The sequence below is a fragment of the Berghia stephanieae genome, chromosome 4, assembly GCF_034508935.2.
Source record: "Berghia stephanieae isolate SIO BIC M18660-M18661 chromosome 4, UCSD_Bste_1.3, whole genome shotgun sequence".
Taxonomy (NCBI): Eukaryota; Metazoa; Mollusca; class Gastropoda; order Nudibranchia; family Aeolidiidae; genus Berghia; species Berghia stephanieae.
The window spans coordinates 86,328,928-86,350,327 of NC_088363.1; the positions used below are offsets into that span (position 1 = coordinate 86,328,928).

The 21,400-nt window shown below is 36.3% G+C and overlaps 1 protein-coding gene across 4 annotated transcripts; it reads left to right on the plus strand.

The window, feature by feature from the left end:
- Positions 1–582: 582 nt before the first annotated feature.
- LOC144971459 (GTP-binding protein 8-like) lies at positions 583–13,243 on the plus strand. Of its 4 annotated transcripts, none has more exons than XM_078912388.1 (7): positions 583–684; positions 2,091–2,508; positions 3,541–3,639; positions 4,794–4,924; positions 8,480–8,579; positions 12,184–12,305; positions 12,999–13,243. In XM_078912388.1, the coding sequence occupies exons 2-7, from the start codon at positions 2,119–2,121 to the stop codon at positions 13,081–13,083; spliced, it is 927 nt and encodes a 308-aa protein (XP_078768514.1). In that variant the 5' UTR covers positions 583–684; positions 2,091–2,118; the 3' UTR covers positions 13,084–13,243. The 4 variants fall into 4 exon arrangements, 3 of the variants coding, with proteins under 3 accessions (XP_078768514.1, XP_078768515.1, XP_078768516.1); XR_013645138.1 differs by lacking the exon at positions 12,999–13,243 and adding an exon at positions 10,405–10,501 and having other exon boundaries at positions 585–684; XM_078912389.1 differs by lacking the exon at positions 8,480–8,579 and adding an exon at positions 10,405–10,501 and having other exon boundaries at positions 585–684.
- Positions 13,244–21,400: the final 8,157 nt, after the last annotated feature.

Genomic DNA, 21,400 nt, shown 5'->3' on the forward strand with positions numbered 1-21,400 from the left:
GCAGTGGTGCTTGAGATGGTAATGGTGGTAGGGGTTGTAGAGGTTGTGATGGTGGTAATGAATGTAATGGTGGCGGCTGTGATGATTTTGGTGGTAGTGGTTGTAGCAGTGGTGCTTGAGATGGTAATGGTGGTAGGGATTGTAGAGGTTGTGATGGTGGTAATGAATGTAATGGTGGCGGCTGTGATGATTTTGGTGGTAGTGGTTGTAGCAGTGGTGCTTGAGATGGTAATGGTGGTAGTGGATTGTGAGGTTGATGTTGTTGTGGTATGAAAGGGGCGGTTAATGTTTGGTGAATGAAAATGTTGCAGGTATTCATATTCCTTTTTATAATGTCATTTTTTATTATAATTAATATTCATTTTATGGCCTCGCACTTTTCTAAAGATCCGTTGGCGTGACTGCTGGCAAAATCAAATTTAAGATAAATTAAAATGTTCATGGCTAAAACCTGGATTTGATTTGCTATGCTGACATGCTAACGGTCATGGACATTTGAAGTTATCATATCTTAATAATTTCTTTGGAATCAGCTCCTACTAACTTATTTTGAATTTCCGGATTCTACGTACTTTCGTTTTCGTTTTCACTTCTTACTTCTTAGCCTAATCAAGGAGTTGAATTATAGTATAGACATTGACCTCAGCCTACTAATGGTCGTTTTGGGTGCAAAACAAAGAACAGGTAATTATGGTCTTTTTGTATTTATTTTTTTGGATAGGACCTTTGACTTCAAGGCCTTTGGAATGGGGTTAGGGTTTGATGTTCAATGATAATGTAAGAGTGTATTTTTCGAGGCTGGTCTTCTTGTCATCAGCAGCATTGTCTTAGTAGTCTTAGTCTTACACTTACTCTTACTCTTACTTACAACTTACACTATAATATTACTAAGCCTAAGACCAACCTCTAAAAATACATTCTTCCATTACTATTAGTCTTATTTTCCCTGTCGATACACAGCTATCCACTGGCACTGGAAACTAAATTCAAGTTCAGCCTCAGCACCATTTATTTGGGAGGCCTACTACTTACTGTACGCTCCTCGTGCTAAGGGAATCAACCCAAGTATTCCTTATTATTTAACTAACCCTAAGAAAAAATAAAACTTTTTACCTTTAACTAAACCTAAAAGAGTCATTTTGAAAAACAAACACCTAAGGACCTTTACTCTTTACTAAAACCTGCCTATATCTAACCCAAATTCAAATAGAAAAAAAAAAAAAACAACTTACGACTGCTTTTGCAATTAGTGCTACCTTTCAATACTTCAACAGCAAAATGGTGGTGGCGAACCAAAACAATGGTCTTTTTAGGAAATTTTAAACTTTCACTAATCTCAAGGTTTGCTCTAGAGTTGTTAAAATGCTACTTCTACTTCTAGAATATATTGACAAATTGAATAAATAAACGCCTGACAAAAGATCCACGGTGAAAATACCCAGAATGCTACCCAGAGGAGCTTACGAAATTTCTCTCACTTATTTAATTTTCCTACAGTCGAAAACTTACTTTCAAGAATATGAAAACTTTCTAAATGCACATAGAAATAAGTAAAGTTAATGATGATAATAAAACAAAACATCAATATATAAAATAAAATTACCTAAACAATAAATCAGTCTTGGGATAGTAGGTTATAATATATATATACAGAAAATGGGTCATCATTCTTGTGGATGGCATGGCCAAATGGGTATGTCGTCTGTCTTAGAAATCAACACTATGGGTTCGAATTCCGTCTTCTTTTTTTTTTTTTTCTTTTCTTTTTGCCTCCTTTCTTCAGCATGTTTTCAAATGATAACTCTCCTGTCTCTTTTTTTTCTTTTAAATATTTTCCCTCTATTTCATTTACTTTCTATAATCTATTGGAAATTATAATATTCATCTCCACTCCAATCTTTTTCTATTGTTAAATCTTTTTGTAAATGAATTTTTTTATCTCTCTCAGAATCAGGAAAACAAAATCTTTTTCTACTTTTGTCAAAGGGTTTTAGCAGTTCGAAAATTATGTACACCATACCGCATTCCTTTTATTCAGATGTTTTGATTGAAGGTTATTTGTATTTTTGTTTTCCTATCTTAATTTACAGAATTAATTTTTCAAGAGTTAAAGACACAATGCTTTGTCCAACAAGAGTGCTTTTGAAATGTCATCATCTAGTGACACCAATCGTTGCAGTTCTGCCTTTGGCCAAACAGATTCCTGACCATGCCTTACCGTCCATTTCCTGGACATGTAAAAAGTATTTCCATCTCACAAAAGTGAAACGACATGAAAGGAAAGAATTCCAACCAGCATCTGATTTGTACACAAATCCAATCGATCGACTTCAATCCCATGTTCAAACACCGCTTCTTCCAGAGTCGGAGTATGTATTTCGACCCACGAAAGATGAAATTGTACAAGCCACAAAGATGTTTGAGCCATTGAATATTAAAGGTCGTCAATTTGAATTTCTGGGGTCCTATCCAAATCCTCACGTAATGCCTGACTGGGATTTGCCAGAGGTGGGTCTTTGTTATTGGTTTTTGCATTCCGTAATTTTGAGAGTAATTCTCACTAAACTGTATTAACTCACTCAATCCTAGATAGTTTTGCTACTTTTCAAAATTGGAGAAAAAAAATGTATTAAAAATAAGCATGTACCTAGATAGTTTTGTTCAACTAACCTTAACATGTAAAAATTAAATACATTAGCTTTGTACCACACCTATAATTTGTCTCAGAAAAATGTAATAAATAGACATGGGGTAAAAGTGACCCGGGTAAACTACGGATATAGTTGGTGTTTGGGTTGAATGAGTTAAACAGACTATAAACATTTAAGGTTACTCAAAGTTTTGTGTAGGTTTGTTGTTATATTTCCGAATGGCAATGTTGTAAGCTTCTTAGCCAAGCGCATGCTATTTATAGAAAACACGTAAAAGTACGAGTATTATTCATTTCTTAGACAGTGTGATTTAAGTAAATTTGATGCAGTACAAGACAAATAAGTTAACATCCAACATTAGCAAAATGTCAATATAAGCATTTTTATGATTTAATAGAAACAACCAGAAGATAAGGGGAACTGATGGCAAAGGTGAGCTACGAGTTCAAGACAACATTTATATCAGGACATTTCTAGGGTTTTTTTAGTCCTTGGTCTCATTCATAGAATATCATTTGTCATTGAGCTTGCAAGCTCCCTATACCAACTTTTGACTAGGATACGTAAAGGCTTCTTAACTCACTCAATCCCAGATATTTTTGCTACTTTTCAAAATTGGGAAAAAAAATATATTGAAAATGAGCATGTGCATATATATTTTTATTAAACTACCATTAACATGTAAACATTAAGAACATTAGCTTTGATACTACGCCTATACTTTGTCTCAGAAAAATGTAATACATAGGCATGGGGTAAAAGTAACCCCGGGTATACTACGGATATGGTCAGTGTTAGGATAGAGTGAGTTAAAGTAAAAATCTGATTATAAGGGTCACATAAATTTTTCGAAATCTTTTAAATTTTTGATGATCTACTTCAATTCCAGGTGGCTTTTATTGGGAAAAGTAATGTTGGAAAATCATCCCTCCTGGCCGCCATGTTTGCTCAGGTTCCTGATGTTGCAGTCCGGTGTTCATCTAAACCAGTAACTAGTCTCTTCATTATTACTAGTTAATGCAACCATGTAGTCTTGTGCTATGACACTTGCCCTTTGGGCCGATAGATTCCTGGTTCAAGTCCTGCCGTGAGCTGCATAAATTTTGAATCTTTGAAAAAGGCTATTTTCCCACATTATCTCATTGGTATAGACTGAGAAAAAATTGTAATAGCGTCTCACAGGCATCATGTCTCGTCCTACATGATAATTGTTGCTGTTGACTTCGGACCCCTTGTAGAGCTCTTTAAACACATTTAGTGGATTTTACACTCCACAAAAGGTCAAGTTGTTCTTTTGTTGTTGTTTTTTTAAATGATTAAATTAGTATAATCCATACCTGAACATAATGTAATTTATCATAAAAATGAATATAGTTGTAATTGTAATAATTCATCACGATTGATAATATAATTATTATGACTATTATTATTATTATTATTATTATTACCATAACCTGGCATGGTGGTTTTTTTGCAAAATATAATCCACAATTTTGCAACTAAATTCCCAAATTTTGCAAGCAAAATAAAAACCAAAATTTGCGATTGATTTTCGTAAAAACTGACAATAATTTAACGAAAGAGAAAGATGTTGTGGGACTGAGTAATTGGTAGAGAAATCAACTGAAGAAAGGATCATATTACCAAAAGCTGACAAGTTTTTTTGAAAATCCTCCCCAACAAAGTTGTTGCAGGCATGTCTACCCTCAATCTCAAATTTCAGGGACATTTTACAGACAAAAGCCCAAATTTCAGGAACAAAATGTTTCCACTGGTGTCCATATCACATAGTGTGTGGCTATGTGATCTTGTGGTATGACACTCGCTTTCGGATCGGAAGGTCCTGGGTTCGAGCCTCGATTGGCGCATGGTTGAGTCCTTGGAAAAGGCTCTTTAATCATATCATCTCACTGCACTCAGGTGTAAAATGAGTACCTGGTCGTTAACAGCGTTGTCTATGTCAGAAAAAAAATGGTAATATCCCCTAAAAGGTGTCATGTCTCATTTTACAGGTTAAGTTTTGCTGTTGACTTGGCAAACCTTGTAAAGCACTTTGAGCATGTTTAGTGGATTTTGCGCTATGTAAATGCTCAAGTTTGTTTTGTTTTTTATTGTATTCATTATTTAACTGTATCTCCACAGGGTCACACAAAGCTGATGAATGTGTTCCGTGTCGGTCGATATTTCAATCTAGTCGACATGCCTGGATATGGTTTCAATATGCCAGACCACTTCGAGACGAGTGTAGAAGCTTATATCAAATCAAGGCGCAAGTATGGCAGAAATCTTCTTGGATCTATGTTTTTAATGAACACTGTGTGCCCATATTGACAAGTTTGATGTCCAAACACAATTAATTGGATAATAGTTTACTTTCGTTTTAGAGTATATTTTCATTACAATAATTATTAAGCAGTGCTGATTATTTTTCTCAGATCTGTGGAAATCTGCGATTTTTGGTGTCAGAGGAGGAATTTCCTCCTTTTGAAAAATTATATTTCCCCTCAATCAAATGTTCTAGCAATGGGAGAGATGAGATATGTAAGAAATAGGTGCAGTTTCCACTCTCCACAAGTTAGCTAGAGTATCAATGATAGTTTGTTGTCTTAATCGCTCTAGTTTTGTTTTTTTTTGGAGGGGGCGGGGGGGAGTAATGTTGTAAAAACTGGGCTTAAAGACAATCGATTAAAATTTTCCTCCTTTTTCACTTTTTGTCACCATCAGCACTGATTAAAAGAGGAAGTTCAAGCTTTAATTTCCTGAAAATGTATTTTTTTAAAATCAAGATGCAATGGTAAGATCTGAGATTATTTAATCCTCATCAAAGTAAAAAGATGATTTTTTCCAATTTTTCATACTGCCCGTTAATTATAAATGAGACATTAAAGGCAGTTCCGTTTCTCGTAACAAAGAGCAAAAGTTTCGTGCTGCCATTGATTTTGCCAAATGGTGTCTAAGATAATACTTGTTATTTCTATGGCTAAAATAGAATGGCGTCTTGAAAATCAGGTATCTTAACTTGTAAATGAGTACCTTACACATAGGTTGAGGACCGTCCATTGAAAAAGTAAAAGGAGTTAAGAATTATAAATCATTAAGTAAATAAAGAAATAACTCATTCACTTTTAACTCCGGGGGGGGGGGGGAATGATTCCAATTTAATTTTCTCAGGGTAAAAAAAAATCTTGAATTTACCTTTATTCATGATATACAAATGTCTTTTGAAATTAACATTTTACACCCTAAGTTTTCAAGACAAACTTTAGTTCTCCTGTGACAATAGAATAGAAAAAAAAGTTTAACAAGTTCTTTGTCTTGAGCAAGGATTGATACCCAAGTATAATTGACATTAAGCAGCATTACATCTTTAAGATTAAACTGTGCCTAATCGTTTTGTTTTTTTTTCTTTCTCATTACTGAGGGGAACGTAGGTGGGGTTTGAATCTACTCTAAACTGATCACGAAATAATCTCTCCCTTAACTTGAATACAACCACAGACCTGACTATTTTTACCAAGAGAGCAGTCAATGGGATGATGTTTGGGCTTCACTTTACTACTTTTAGAGCATTAGTAGTTATCATCATCTGTAAATTACAGCTTCTTTTTTTTTTTTTTTGAAAACTGTGACACATCACAACTTCCTTCTAGTTAAAATAAAGATTGATTCATAAACTTTTCAGTCTCTGTATCCAAGTCCAAGTTACACTGTATAATTATTGTTACCAAATTTGAGTGGATTTCTAGGGAAGTCTTCGGCATTTGATGTTTTTTGTCTTCCATCTCAATTGTCTTGGTGCAGGTGGAATACTTCTGTCTTTGTCTGAATGGCAATTTGTCACCAACCTGGCTGCAGTCTACTGTACTCTTTTGATCATTTTTATTTGCTCTGTTGGCAAGGGTTGATTTTTCCCATACAGTGAAAGGTCCATAGTGCACTACGTTATATGAAATACAGTTTACTCACTGTCACCCAGTATGACACCTGACAATAGGTACTGCTATTGCCCACTACAAAAAGTGTTTGGAATGAATAAATTGGTACTTGGTGATTACAGTAATCCAAATTAGATGAATAGACAATTTTTTAAACTCTTTTGGCCAAAAAAAATTGGTTCATTAGAAACAAATTTACAAATTTACGATTTTTTTAAAATGAAGTTAGTTTTTCCAGAATTTATGGCTTTCAACTTTCTCTCTAACTTGATCAATAATAAACTATAAATGATTAATTTGATTCTACAGTTGGCAGGGAAACTAGTCTAGATGATGAGAGCGATGTTGAATTGATAATGATGATATAGAATCCAGTAATAACTCAAATTCGGATTGCGTTATTAAAATTTTAAAAACATATTTCTAACAGTATGTGGACTTGGTATCAAAATAAATTAAAATCAGCCTTTTTTTAATGGTAGTTGCTTTTTCGTTGTATCATTTCAAAAAATTGAGATACAGTAAAATTACTTTAAACCGAAAGAAGCTAAACCGAAAAATACCTTAAACCGCAAAGAATTTAATAAATTGTACAAGTTTCTTCATTATCTTTGTACTAATTCTTACGATGAACCGAAATACTTCTAAGCAGGACTTTCTTTAAACCGAAACAACTTGAGAGCACCTTCCCTTCTCTCTATATTTTTCTTCAAAAATTCCGGAAGGAGGCCACACGTAATAATGCCCGACGATATTAAACAGAGCGTAAGTATAAGATGAGGGTGATGGGTGGGGTGGGGGGGGGGGGGAGACAAACACTTTAATCACTGCACTTGGGCTTGGCCAACACCACAATCGCACAGACTGGAAAAGTAAGACAGGCGAAAAATGAGGAAAGAGGGGGAGTTGGGGTGTAGAATAACGCAAGCGAGATGTTCTCGCTCGTGTGTTGATGCTTTGGAACTGACTGGATTTTCAACATGACGATAAGGAGGGGGGGGGGGGGGGGGGTAGACAACTCACCATTGAAATGCCATTTCATTTCCACTTTGTTTAAATGTGTGTATGTGAGCGGCGGGGGGAGTTCTATGTAATTAGGCCTTTGAACCTAATGGCTTTTCAACAAAAGAGGGATGTGCAGTAGACAGCTTAGCATTGACACGCCTTTTCATTTCCATTTCACTTCACCTCTGAGTAGCTGCGCATCATTCATTATCAATTATCGCACAAGAACTTTCGATCTTATTTTAGCTTTGCATTTTACTAAAAGTTGTCTAAAAGAAAGCACTGTGCTTACACGTTTCAGTTTAAAATCAAAATACTATGTGAAGTCGATGAAAAAAAAGTTGATCAAGACGGAGATATGTAAATTACACGGCATCCCGAACTCAACTCTTTCAACAATTTTGAATTGAAAACGAAAACCCCCAAAAATATTTTTAAAACACACAAAATTCTTTTTAAAAAAATTAATGGTTACGAAGACGGCATTTATTCAACAACTTAATTTAACGGGAAACCCGTGATACGATTAAATGAGCAAATTTCTTAAATCGTTACTACCCTTGAAAAACATTGCAACACGGGAACTTACTTTAAACCAAAATGTCTTTAAACCGAAATGGTTTAGAAGGTCCCCAAAATTTCGGTTTAAAGTAATTCTACTGTATTTTATTTTTTTTAATACCAGGTAGTTTTTTTTTTTTAAGGAGTTATCTCCCTTCTACTTTGCTTAGATGGAAGTAAATGCCGCTAAGAGTCTGTCATTCGTGTAATAATTAAATTAAGTATTTTAAAATGTATAGGGAGGTCATAAAATTTATTTCGAAATCTTACACTACATACTACATATTTCTATATCCTGATGGCGGTTCTCATGTATTCTGCTTTCAGTCTGATGAGAGTTTTCATGTTGATTGATGGGGAGGAGGGGCCTGGTTCAGATGAAATTGATTGTGTAGAAATGATGGAGGAATCCACAACACCCTATGTTGTAAGTGAATAAAAATCCTAAAACGTTGTATGTGAGACTGTGCCAAAACTAAGTTTACTTATTTATTAGACCAGAGACCAGCTGAGCTCTTGCCCTTCACTTCAGTCTTCAAAAATAATTGAGCGTCCTCTGTAGTCTATACTATAAACTGAATTGGATTTGGTAGGAAGGTGTGTTAGAAATCTTCTAGAGGTTTACATTCAAATCAGTGATGTTGACATTTAATTAGGAATGTTGACATAAAGAGGCGAGACAAAGCAGATAGAAAAGTAAAGTCAAAAAACATCCAAACTATTAGCCTTTCTAAGCTGGGGATAGTATCTCAGTTGTTAATTGCGTTGGTTTTTAGATGAATTAAATATGCTTTGAACTCCTGCAATGACCATTTCTCTAACCTCTTTGAAAATATCTTAAGACAAATGTAAAAAAGAAAGCTCCGGATATTCTTTCAGAAAATATGACAGCAAAAAGTTGAAGATTAGATAATTGAAAAAAATATTGACAATGGAATATTTCAGTCCAAAGATATCTAAATAGTTTAATGTGCTACATTTGTTTGAATGATTTTCTATACTTAAACTTAAACCACAAACCATTATATTTTTTTTTTATATCAAAATATAGGCAAAATATGCTTTATATGAGACAATGAAGTTAGGTTGGGAAAACATCACTGCGACATGCCTACATTCTGACATGGAACTCACCAATTACCATGGTAATATTTTGTAACCAAAAATTCAAAGGCTTTCGATAAAACAATCTGATAATTCTCTCCCGGATTTTTTTTTTTTAAATAGATCATTAAAGTGGCCCTCCGATAATTGATGATGTATTGTGAGAGATTTCTGATATTTGTTCTCATTCCTGATTTCCCTATTTTTCATCATCTTCCCAGTTTCGTAAGAATTTTCATTAGGTTAGTTTGTGCATAGTTGGTAAGGAAGTTATTGTTGTCATTCTTGATTGGGCTTGTTATTGTTATTCATGTCTAACCCAAAGAATCAAGGATTAGAATCAGATTGAACATCCATATTCCTCTAATTGACGAAGCTGGGTATTTCACAATATATATAGTTTTGTTTTTCTCAACCTTCTCCTTGCCAACAAAAGAAAATTGTCACATTATTACAATTCAATGAACAGATTTTTGAGATTAGTTTTGTACATCAGAAAATTTAAAGAAAAATATTTGTTATAGCCATGAGAACTTAATGCTGTTTTGATTCACAAAATTATGTATAGTTTGTTCTTATTGCTTCTGAGTTTGAGTTTGAGTGTAAAAAAAATCTCAGGTCTGTAAATCTTCCGACAGTACAACTTTGCTCGAGAAATTTTGTCAAGTGTTGACATAAAAAAAAAAAAGGAAAAGAAATAATATAGTAATTGTTCTCTACCCATGAAAGATGGCACTGGTTTATCTTAAATTTAATTTGACATGATCTGACCTAGATCCAGAGACACAATCCTAGCTTGTTTAATGGACAGGGGGAAGGGGAGACAGTGGCAAATTTTAACACAAAGCGTATTTAAAATTGTGGTGTTTGTGTCATAAGGATAATGAAAAGGTGAGAAGGGAGGGCTTGCAAATTTCAAACGACTCAATACCATAGTTATTTTATTAATTTAATTAAAAATTCTTCACTGTTTCTTTGTGTATTGTTTTGCAATTTGCTGACGGGACTTTTACAGTCAAAACGAACTTTGTTTGTATTTTTTATTCCAAAACCTTTGATTTTCATCTTCAGATTCAATCTTTTTATGAGTAATGTGTGTTGCCAAACATGTTTTAAAATCAAAACGCTTTCATTTTGAACTTTTTCAGCACAATGACTTTTATCCTTTTTGATGGCTCAGTAGGAGTGACCAGAAATGATCAAAAGTACTTCAACAGATATACAACACTAAACCTTCCTTTATGTGTATGTAGAAATGTTTTAGTTTTAGTTCTAGTAAATTTCACTTCAAGTCATCTTTTATATATGCGGTTTTGTGGTTTAGTGATATAACATCTGGCTTGTGATTTGCAGCTCCTGAGTTCAAGTCTTACTGTGGGTAACACAAAGTTGAATTCCGAAAAAAGGCTCAATACTCACATTTTTTCACCATACTCTGGTGTAAAACTGAGTGCCTGGTCAGCGACAAAGCCGTCTCTATCGTTGGAAAGGAAAAACAAGTTGATAGTAGGCTTCATGTCTCATTCAACATTTTTAGTGTTACTTTTGCTTGGGATCTTTTTTAAAACACTTTGAGCAGATTTAGTGAATGTCGCAGTATTATTATTAAACGCATGTTTTTTTGTTGTTGTTTTTTTGGGGGGTTTTTTTCACATCATTTTGTACCAAATGATAGGAGACCTGGTGTCATTCTGGAAATGATTTTCATCAACACGGTGATTGATTGAATTTTAAAAATCAGTGGGGGGGGGGGGGGGGGTTGTCATTATATTATTACACGGCAACCTGAATATTTTACATCAAATTCTCCATAACCAACAGTCAGAATTCCGTTGAATGTGAGCTTTTGTTGCATCTTATAAAGAGCCAAACTGAAAGGAAATACAAAGAGGCTTTAAAAGAGGACAGAAAATTACGGTGTCTGATGTCCGCTGAAAGAGCATTCCACACAGGAGCAGAATATGCGAAAGCACGTCATGAAAAATTTGACTTAGGAATCAAACGGTTACATACAGTGAAATAAATGAGTGGTGAGATGAGATCCATGATAATGCCCTGTCTTCATATAGCAACACAAAGCATTTTGCTGCCTTTTTTGGATAGGCCAAAGCAACCATTGTCATACAATTATATACATTGTAGTTGTAGGAATGAATCAAAACATCTGGCATATTTTAATAGCTTATTACTTCCAATGGGAAGATAAAATTAAATAGATTAAATTTAAATCATTTATTGACCTTCCACTTGTCAATTTAGTTCTTTTCATTGCAGCCATGTGGTCTTGTGGAATGACATTCACCTTCGGGATCTAGGGTCCAACTCTGTTGAGAGCGGGTGGTTGGATGGGAGCATCACCCTTGAATCATATACCTATGATGTTCACATGGGTGTACGATCCGATAGTGATGTCGTTTCTTCTTCTCTTTACTAGCCTATCCTGCTTCTTTGGTTTGTGATTGTATTTTTGACAGGGGATATTTTTTTTTTCTGTAAATCTTCTGCCTGTTTGTTCTTGGTTAGTTATAATTTAGCTTATGATATCTTTAGGTTATGATTTTGATTTACATTTGTACTATTTTTGTTAGATTGCTTGTTTTTTTGTTTCAGCGGTCTCTCATATAACCTCAATTGTGTTGGAAGAGACCTAAAGCAACAAACAAACTCTGTTGAGTCCTTAGAAATGGCTCTTTACTCACATTCTCTCACTGTACTCAGGTGTAAAATGAGTACCTGGCCATTATCAGCGTTGTGTTTGTCCAGAAAACAATAAATGTAATATCGCCTTACAGGCATCATGTCTCGTCCTACATATTAAGTGTTGCTGTTTGTTAGGGACCCCTTGTAGAGCGTTTTGAGCACGTTTAGTGGATATTGCGCCATATAAATGCTGAAGTTTGTTTTTGCATTGTTTTTTTTTGTTATAGGTTGTCATGACGAAAATTGATAAAGCACATCCTTCAAAACTGCTCCGAAATTTGATGAAGGTCATGAACTTCAAAGAGGACTCTGGTGCCAGCAGTTGCTTTCCACAGCCGTTTTTAGTCAGGTGAGTTGAAATACTGAACCAATTAACTGCCGTATTCTGAAAAGACGTGTATTTAAAAATTTGGCCAGAAAACTTATCCTTCAAATACTGATCGATTTAAAGACCCTCGTCTTGGAAAAAACTCTCAAACTCTTGACCTTGGGAGGTCCCAGGCAAGTCCCAGATTTGAGAGTTTTAACCAAGATCAGGGTCACTTAAATCGATTGATATTTGGAAGACATTGGCATTGAGTCACATCACCTCTTGCCATATAGTCACATATACCCAATGCCCCCATCCCTACCCCTACACTCTGATTGTATTATTATAGTATATTATAATGTAAAAGCAGACTTCTAGACAATGCTGGTGTGTAACAAAGCTCATTGAGTTTTGAGAGCGATGCAAGATTTTTTAATGCCAATTTTGTCTCCACTCCGCATCCTTTTTGCAGTTTTGTTTCAATTACTTCTCTATGAATTTCGTTGAATACAAGGTGGATAAGTCATAGACTGGGATTGTAAAAGTTAAAGTTAATTGGAAGGTTTTGTTGGATCAAGGTGCTCTGTTTTATTATTATTATTATTATTATTATTATTATTATTATTATTATTATTATTATTATTATTAATATTATTATTGTTGTTATTATTATTATTGATGACCTTGTTTTTGTAATTATTATTATTGATGTTATTATATTATTATTTCCAGTTCTATAAATGGAGAGGGCCTTGGTTACCTGCAAGCATTCGTCGCCTACATCACTGGGAACCTGAAAATTAAAGGACTGTCATAGCACAAGTGGCATCTCTTATTCCTATAATACTTTATTATGTCAGAACGAACCATATGCTTAAAAGCCGAATTGAATGTTGAACTGATCAAAAATATAAATTGTTGGCATTAGCACCCTAAAATATGGTATCCATTCTCCTTAATAAAACATGCAAACTCAACACGTCTGATTTTTCTGGCTATAAATTCAATTTTCATCATCTTAACTGACCCGACTTAATAACGTTTTGAAGCGAAGGGTCACATATGAGGGCGATTGGGAAACTATTGTGAAAATCTTTAAACATTTTTATCATGACTCGCTCAAACTTACACCCCAAGTTCCACTCTTTGCCTATTTCAAAGCGACAAATTAGGGCGCAGGCACTGGTGTAATATCTTGGTATTATTATTATTATGATTCAAGGGATATAATCCATTATTTGCATTGTCTCTGTTTTATAAAATATTATTGTGGTTAGTGCCCTTGCCATTGTATTTCCTCTCTCAAAATTAAACAAATCAAGAGCCGGTCGATTTCCAGCTGTTCGTTCATTCCTTGACAATTGGTGTCAGATAAAAGATCTGAAAAAGTGTGTATGAAACAGTGCCAGACAAGGCAGGAAAGAAAGATACAAGAAACAAACCATCCCTTAAAAAATCAGCCTGCCTTAACTGAGAGAAGCAAACCTCAGACCTCCTAATTACCAGTCAGACGTGCTAGCAGAAGTTATACTAACAGTTTTGTAATTTATCAGTGATGATACTCACAAAAAGTCAAAAAGGAGGAAAAGTCTCGGAAAAACGGAAAACTCACCAAGAACATTCTTGCACCACAGGAAAGTAGGCAGGATGACTTCTTTTGAGTACAATTTTAAAACGCCCGGAGTCCAGTAAAAGGAGGAAATTTTTGTTATATATATATATATATATATATTTTTTTTTTTTTAAAAGGAGGTATTTTTTAAAGATTTATTATATTAATAGACCTGCATGCGAGTCCTGACCAAATTGTCTGAACTTTTTCACACATATCGCATTACCGGATCTTTTATTTTGTAACTCAGTACTTAGTCATATACATTTTCTTTTGGATTGTCCTACCGAATATATTTATATTAAAATGTTAAAAAGTACCAAACATTTATAGGGACAAGGGACAGCATGGAGGTAGAGTGATAGTTTGATATTTTTTCAAAAATAAAAATTAATAATTATTTTTTACATAGACAGATAGGCCTTTAAAAAACATTTAATAAGATACCTTACTTTTGGATCTAGGATAAACGGTTCCAAAGTTATGATGATTTTACTACTCTAAATTTAGTCTTACAAAAAGCTCAAAATTGATTGAGAATTCCCCACTGGGAAGCCTCTCGATAAGGTGACTACTGATTAAAACGGGATCTTAGCATAGAGAAAAGAGGGTTGGTCACTTGTGGTCAACATTAAACATATTGCACTGCCTTCAATCTTTATGAAATTTGATATAGACACAGACAAATGATTTATCTAGATGCCTTCTCTTTTTTTTTTTTTGCTATCTCAATTTTGAAAAAGATTTCAAAAGTTTTAAAATGATGTTATTTTTATCAAATTATAATTTTTGATACAATATGTCAACATTGATTTCTATCACTATCACATCAAAAGAAATCTTGATCTCTGCCCTTTAAAATGATACCAGAGCCGTTCATATACTGTGAAAAATAATGCAACAGTGATTATAATTATATGAAATTGTGTTATACAAATAAAGTTGCGCTTCACTTGTCCAATGGCTAATCGGCACCTGTCTACCTACAGACTGGGCTAGGGCGAGGATTGAGTGAGTTAAGAAATCTTGTGAAGCTTGGAGAGAGGATGAGTCTCTGTCTCAGCAGTGAAAACAGCCGTCAACGACTGAGGTGTTTTTCTTTTTTCTCTCTTGTGTTACTCACTTTGACTTTGACTGTCTGTGAGAATGCCTCTTTATGAATGATTTTCCTTTGCCACCGTACTGTAATCGGACCCCCACAGTAGTTTTTAACCTGGAATAATTGATCTTATCTCTAACTCTAAAGAGCAATAACCATCCCAATCATTAGACTTTAATCCACTGGCAAAAAAAAAAAATACAAAATGCAGCACCCGGCTGGGCTGGCTTTCTCACGTACGCCAAAAGAAAATCATCGCCAATTCCATTTGAATAGATTTCGAACACCATTCTCAACTGACTTCAGATCCGACGAACGGTCAAAGAATTGTTCAGGCATGATAACAAAAAATAATGTAAAAGAGTAATAGATCAAAATATACAACGACAAATCCGAAAGTTTATTGATAGAGCGAATAAAATTGAAATGTAGCAACGTTCAATTGAACAAACAAAAGTTACTTGAATGGAATACCGAAAGTATGAAAACGAAAGTTAACGAACTGCGCATGCTCGATTATATCGACACACTACTCGTTTTTCAGACAATGAAGAGTTGCGGTCGAATCGAAGACTAGCGAGTTTCCCGATAATTGCCGAACGAGCGTAACGAGGGCTTGAAAGTGCCGATTGTCGGCAACCCGACGCCCATTCGTCGGCACTTGACTGTTCGCCGCCGGTCGAGTTGGGGCTCGCCGACACTCCGACAATTGACGTCACTCGCAATCAGATTACTTTAGCAATAAAATAAAAATAAGTGATCCGGGAGATCGCAACTACCGTGATTGTCGGAAAACCGACAATTGTCGGCACACATGCAGGTCTAAATATTAAAAAAAAAAAAGTAAAAGGAGGAAATGAAGGAAATATCCGCGGATCGAGGATCTGAGGAGGAAAACCGAGGATTTCCGCGGATCCGCGGAAAAGTATCATCACTGATTTATATAGGTTCGTTTCTATTTCTATTGTCTTTTTAATAAATGAGTTACATTTGCTAATTTCCATTTTTCTAGAATTTTACCCCTTTTTTTTTCTCTTTCATGTGTATGTTGCCATTAAATTTTTTGAATTATTGGCGAAAGCCTAATGGTAAATAAACTTGAAATTTGTAATGTTTAGCCTGTATGGTTTTCTTTTGTCGATTTGTTCCTTGGGGTGTGGCAATACAGCATTGGTGCTATACAGATTTATTCTATTTGTGTTACAATTATCAAATGTCTCTTTATTAATTGGCGCTAACAGGCGACTGGTACTATATGGGGAATCAGAAGGCTGCAGCCATCCCTTACAAATAAATATCTGTAAAAAGTCACTGACAAAACAGATTTTGTCTTTTGTTAGAGCAGTGAGTGGAGCAGGCACTTATGTTGGTAACAACAAGATATGAAGTGAGTAGAAAAGTGCCAGAAGACAATAGAGAATAAAATTTTTTTTCGCGGCGGTGGTGGGGTTTGAACCTGCGACCTTATTGGTACGACAACTCCGCCTGGCAGGTGAGAGCGTGGCTCTACCGTGTGAGCTATCCACGAACACAAAAATATTCGTTTCAAACCCAAAGTCATTTCTAGATCCCTCTCTCACCCACTTCTTGAGATCGCCGATTCGTTCGCCACCATCGCGAAGTAATTTTGACCAGCAGTTAAGCTTAATAGCCAATATTCTCATCACAAACATATAACATAGAAACGATTGAGACATTGAGTATGCTCCGGTGTATGGGGTGAATTTTTAATTCAGAAAAGTGAGTGGAGCAGGCACTTATGTTGGTAACAACAAGATATGAAGTGAGTAGAGAAGTGCCAGAAGACAATAGAGAATAAAAATTTTTTTTTCCGCGGCGGTGGTGGGGTTTGAACCTGCGACCTTATTGGTACGACAACTCCGCCTGGCAGGTGAGAGCGTGGCTCTACCGTGTGAGCTATCCACGAACACAAAAATATTCGTTTCAAACCCAAAGTCATTTCTAGATCCCTCTCTCACCCACTTCTTGAGATCGCCGATTCGTTCGCCACCATCGCGAAGTAATTTTGACCAGCAGTTAAGCTTAATAGCCAATATTCTCATCACAAACATATAACATAGAAACGATTGAGACATTGAGTATGCTCCGGTGTATGGGGTGAATTTTTAATTCAGAAAAGTGAGTGGAGCAGGCACTTATGTTGGTAACAACAAGATATGAAGTGAGTAGAAAAGTGCCAGAAGACAATAGAGAATAAAATTTTTTTTCGCGGCGGTGGTGGGGTTTGAACCTGCGACCTTATTGGTACGACAACTCCGCCTGGCAGGTGAGAGCGTGGCTCTACCGTGTGAGCTATCCACGAACACAAAAATATTCGTTTCAAACCCAAAGTCATTTCTAGATCCCTCTCTCACCCACTTCTTGAGATCGCCGATTCGTTCGCCACCATCGCGAAGTAATTTTGACCAGCAGTTAAGCTTAATAGCCAATATTCTCATCACAAACATATAACATAGAAACGATTGAGACATTGAGTATGCTCCGGTGTATGGGGTGAATTTTTAATTCAGAAAAGTGAGTGGAGCAGGCACTTATGTTGGTAACAACAAGATATGAAGTGAGTAGAAAAGTGCCAGAAGACAATAGAGAATAAAAATTTTTTTCGCGGCGGTGGTGGGGTTTGAACCTGCGACCTTATTGGTACGACAACTCCGCCTGGCAGGTGAGAGCGTGGCTCTACCGTGTGAGCTATCCACGAACACAAAAATATTCGTTTCAAACCCAAAGTCATTTCTAGATCCCTCTCTCACCCACTTCTTGAGATCGCCGATTCGTTCGCCACCATCGCGAAGTAATTTTGACCAGCAGTTAAGCTTAATAGCCAATATTCTCATCACAAACATATAACATAGAAACGATTGAGACATTGAGTATGCTCCGGTGTATGGGGTGAATTTTTAATTCAGAAAAGTGAGTGGAGCAGGCACTTATGTTGGTAACAACAAGATATGAAGTGAGTAGAAAAGTGCCAGAAGACAATAGAGAATAAAAATTTTTTTCGCGGCGGTGGTGGGGTTTGAACCTGCGACCTTATTGGTACGACAACTCCGCCTGGCAGGTGAGAGCGTGGCTCTACCGTGTGAGCTATCCACGAACACAAAAATATTCGTTTCAAACCCAAAGTCATTTCTAGATCCCTCTCTCACCCACTTCTTGAGATCGCCGATTCGTTCGCCACCATCGCGAAGTAATTTTGACCAGCAGTTAAGCTTAATAGCCAATATTCTCATCACAAACATATAACATAGAAACGATTGAGACATTGAGTATGCTCCGGTGTATGGGGTGAATTTTTAATTCAGAAAAGTGAGTGGAGCAGGCACTTATGTTGGTAACAACAAGATATGAAGTGAGTAGAAAAGTGCCAGAAGACAATAGAGAATAAAAATTTTTTTTTCGCGGGGGTGGTGGGGTTTGAACCTGCGACCTTATTGGTACGACAACTCCGCCTGGCAGGTGAGAGCGTGGCTCTACCGTGTGAGCTATCCACGAACACAAAAATATTCGTTTCAAACCCAAAGTCATTTCTAGATCCCTCTCTCACCCACTTCTTGAGATCGCCGATTCGTTCGCCACCATCGCGAAGTAATTTTGACCAGCAGTTAAGCTTAATAGCCAATATTCTCATCACAAACATATAACATAGAAACGATTGAGACATTGAGTATGCTCCGGTGTATGGGGTGAATTTTTAATTCAGAAAAGTGAGTGGAGCAGGCACTTATGTTGGTAACAACAAGATATGAAGTGAGTAGAAAAGTGCCAGAAGACAATAGAGAATAAAAATTTTTTTTTCGCGGGGGTGGTGGGGTTTGAACCTGCGACCTTATTGGTACGACAACTCCGCCTGGCAGGTGAGAGCGTGGCTCTACCGTGTGAGCTATCCACGAACACAAAAATATTCGTTTCAAACCCAAAGTCATTTCTAGATCCCTCTCTCACCCACTTCTTGAGATCGCCGATTCGTTCGCCACCATCGCGAAGTAATTTTGACCAGCAGTTAAGCTTAATAGCCAATATTCTCATCACAAACATATAACATAGAAACGATTGAGACATTGAGTATGCTCCGGTGTATGGGGTGAATTTTTAATTCAGAAAAGTGAGTGGAGCAGGCACTTATGTTGGTAACAACAAGATATGAAGTGAGTAGAAAAGTGCCAGAAGACAATAGAGAATAAAAATTTTTTTCGCGGCGGTGGTGGGGTTTGACCTTATTGGTACGACAACTCCGCCTGGCAGGTGAGAGCGTGGCTCTACCGTGTGAGCTATCCACGAACACAAAAATATTCGTTTCAAACCCAAAGTCATTTCTAGATCCCTCTCTCACCCACTTCTTGAGATCGCCGATTCGTTCGCCACCATCGCGAAGTAATAAAAAAATTTTTTATTCTCTATTGTCTTCTGGCACTTCTCTACTCACTTCATATCTTGTTGTTACCAACATAAGTGCCTGCTCCACTCACTTTTCTGAATTAAAAATTCACCCCATACACCGGAGCATACTCAATGTCTCAATCGTTTCTATGTTATATGTTTGTGATGAGAATATTGGCTATTAAGCTTAACTGCTGGTCAAAATTACTTCGCGATGGTGGCGAACGAATCGGCGATCTCAAGAAGTGGGTGAGAGAGGGATCTAGAAATGACTTTGGGTTTGAAACGAATATTTTTGTGTTCGTGGATAGCTCACACGGTAGAGCCACGCTCTCACCTGCCAGGCGGAGTTGTCGTACCAATAAGGTCGCAGGTTCAAACCCCACCACCGCCGCGAAAAAATTTTTTATTCTCTATTGTCTTCTGGCACTTTTCTACTCACTTCATATCTTGTTGTTACCAACATAAGTGCCTGCTCCACTCACTTTTCGAATTAAAAATTCACCCCATACACCGGAGCATACTCAATGTCTCAATCGTTTCTATGTTATATGTTTGTGATGAGAATATTGGCTATTAAGCTTAACTGCTGGTCAAAATTACTTCGCGATGGTGGCGAACGAATCGGCGATCTCAAGAAGTGGGTGAGAGAGGGATCTAGAAATGACTTTGGGTTTGAAACGAATATTTTTGGGTTCGTGGATAGCTCACACGGTAGAGCCACGCTCTCACCTGCCAGGCGGAGTTGTCGTACCAATAAGGTCGCAGGTTCAAACCCCACCACCGCCGCGAAAAAATTTTTATTCTCTATTGTCTTCTGGCACTTTTCTACTCACTTCATATCTTGTTGTTATCCTTTTGTTAGAGCGCTTGCTGCAGTTTTAGGTCATTTCAGCGCCAGTAAAAAGGGAGGGGATAGCAGTAAAAAATCTAGATTTATAATTAAAGAACTTGAGAAACTGTAAGACAAAGGGGACTGGTTTAAATAGCGAACAGATGCAGATTCTAATCGCAAATATCAATGCGATTTGTTTTGAGATCCAACCTAAATCCCCATCCAGACACAAGCACTGGGTTCAACTTCAACCTAGAGGAACACTCGTACTCAAATGTTTACAAAACACGATATTCAAAATAAGTTTTAAAAAAATAAAAATTACAGTACATAACAGTAACAGATGATTTATAAGGGAAAAATATCTCCCAAAACTGCAACTTGAGATATGACCGTATCTCTCTCAGCCAAGGTCAGGACTAAACAAAGTCGTCTCGAAGACAAAGACCGGAAGCAAATTCCGAAAAAAAATAAAGGGAGATAGAGAAGACACAGCATGCGACCTTCTGCCCACTATAAGGGTTTTTAAAAAAACAACAAAACGTTTTTAAGGTCACTTTCCACTTCAGGAGGGAATAGGATAGTCAATAAAGTTTTATGTTTTGTTTCTTTTTATTTTTAAGTTTAAGTTTAAGGGTTTTGCGGGGCTGGCCCTTGCAACATTTAGGTCATAACGCCAGTAAAAAAGGAAGAAAATTGGGAAAGTAAAGACATTATTCATGTCCATTAAAAGGACTTGAAGTAGAAGAAAAAGCAAGACAAAAGGGAATGGTTCAAATGGGGAACATATAATTTCCATGAGCACACGATAAGTAATAGGTTGAGATCACCTAAAAGTAAAAGTTTAAATGTCTCACTCGGACACCAGCACAGGATCCCACTAAGAGGAATACACTCAAATGTCTACAAATCATACATTAAATTTATTTTTTTTTAAATGACAGTACATTACAGAGAGATAATTTACAAGGAAAAATATCAATCTCCCAAAACTATAACCATACATTCGAGTTACCCTCCCAGCCGAGGACTCTGGTCAGGATAAAACCAAGTAATCTCATTCCAATGACAAAGACAGAATGCAATTGGAAAACGGACACAGGAGGATAGAAAAAACAGTACCCGTAAGTACCTCTCTGCTCACTATAGGAGGTCAGGAACCCCACCCAGCAATAAAGATGTAGATTTAC

Coding starts and splice junctions, on each gene's coding strand:
- LOC144971459 (XM_078912388.1), top strand. CDS start 2,119: ATGCTTTGTCCAACAAGAGTGCTTTTGAAATGTCATCATCTAGTGACA. Junction 2,509..3,540: donor CTGACTGGGATTTGCCAGAG/GTGGGTCTTTGT, acceptor CTTCAATTCCAG/GTGGCTTTTATTGGGAAAAG. Junction 3,640..4,793: donor TCCGGTGTTCATCTAAACCA/GTAACTAGTCTC, acceptor GTATCTCCACAG/GGTCACACAAAGCTGATGAA.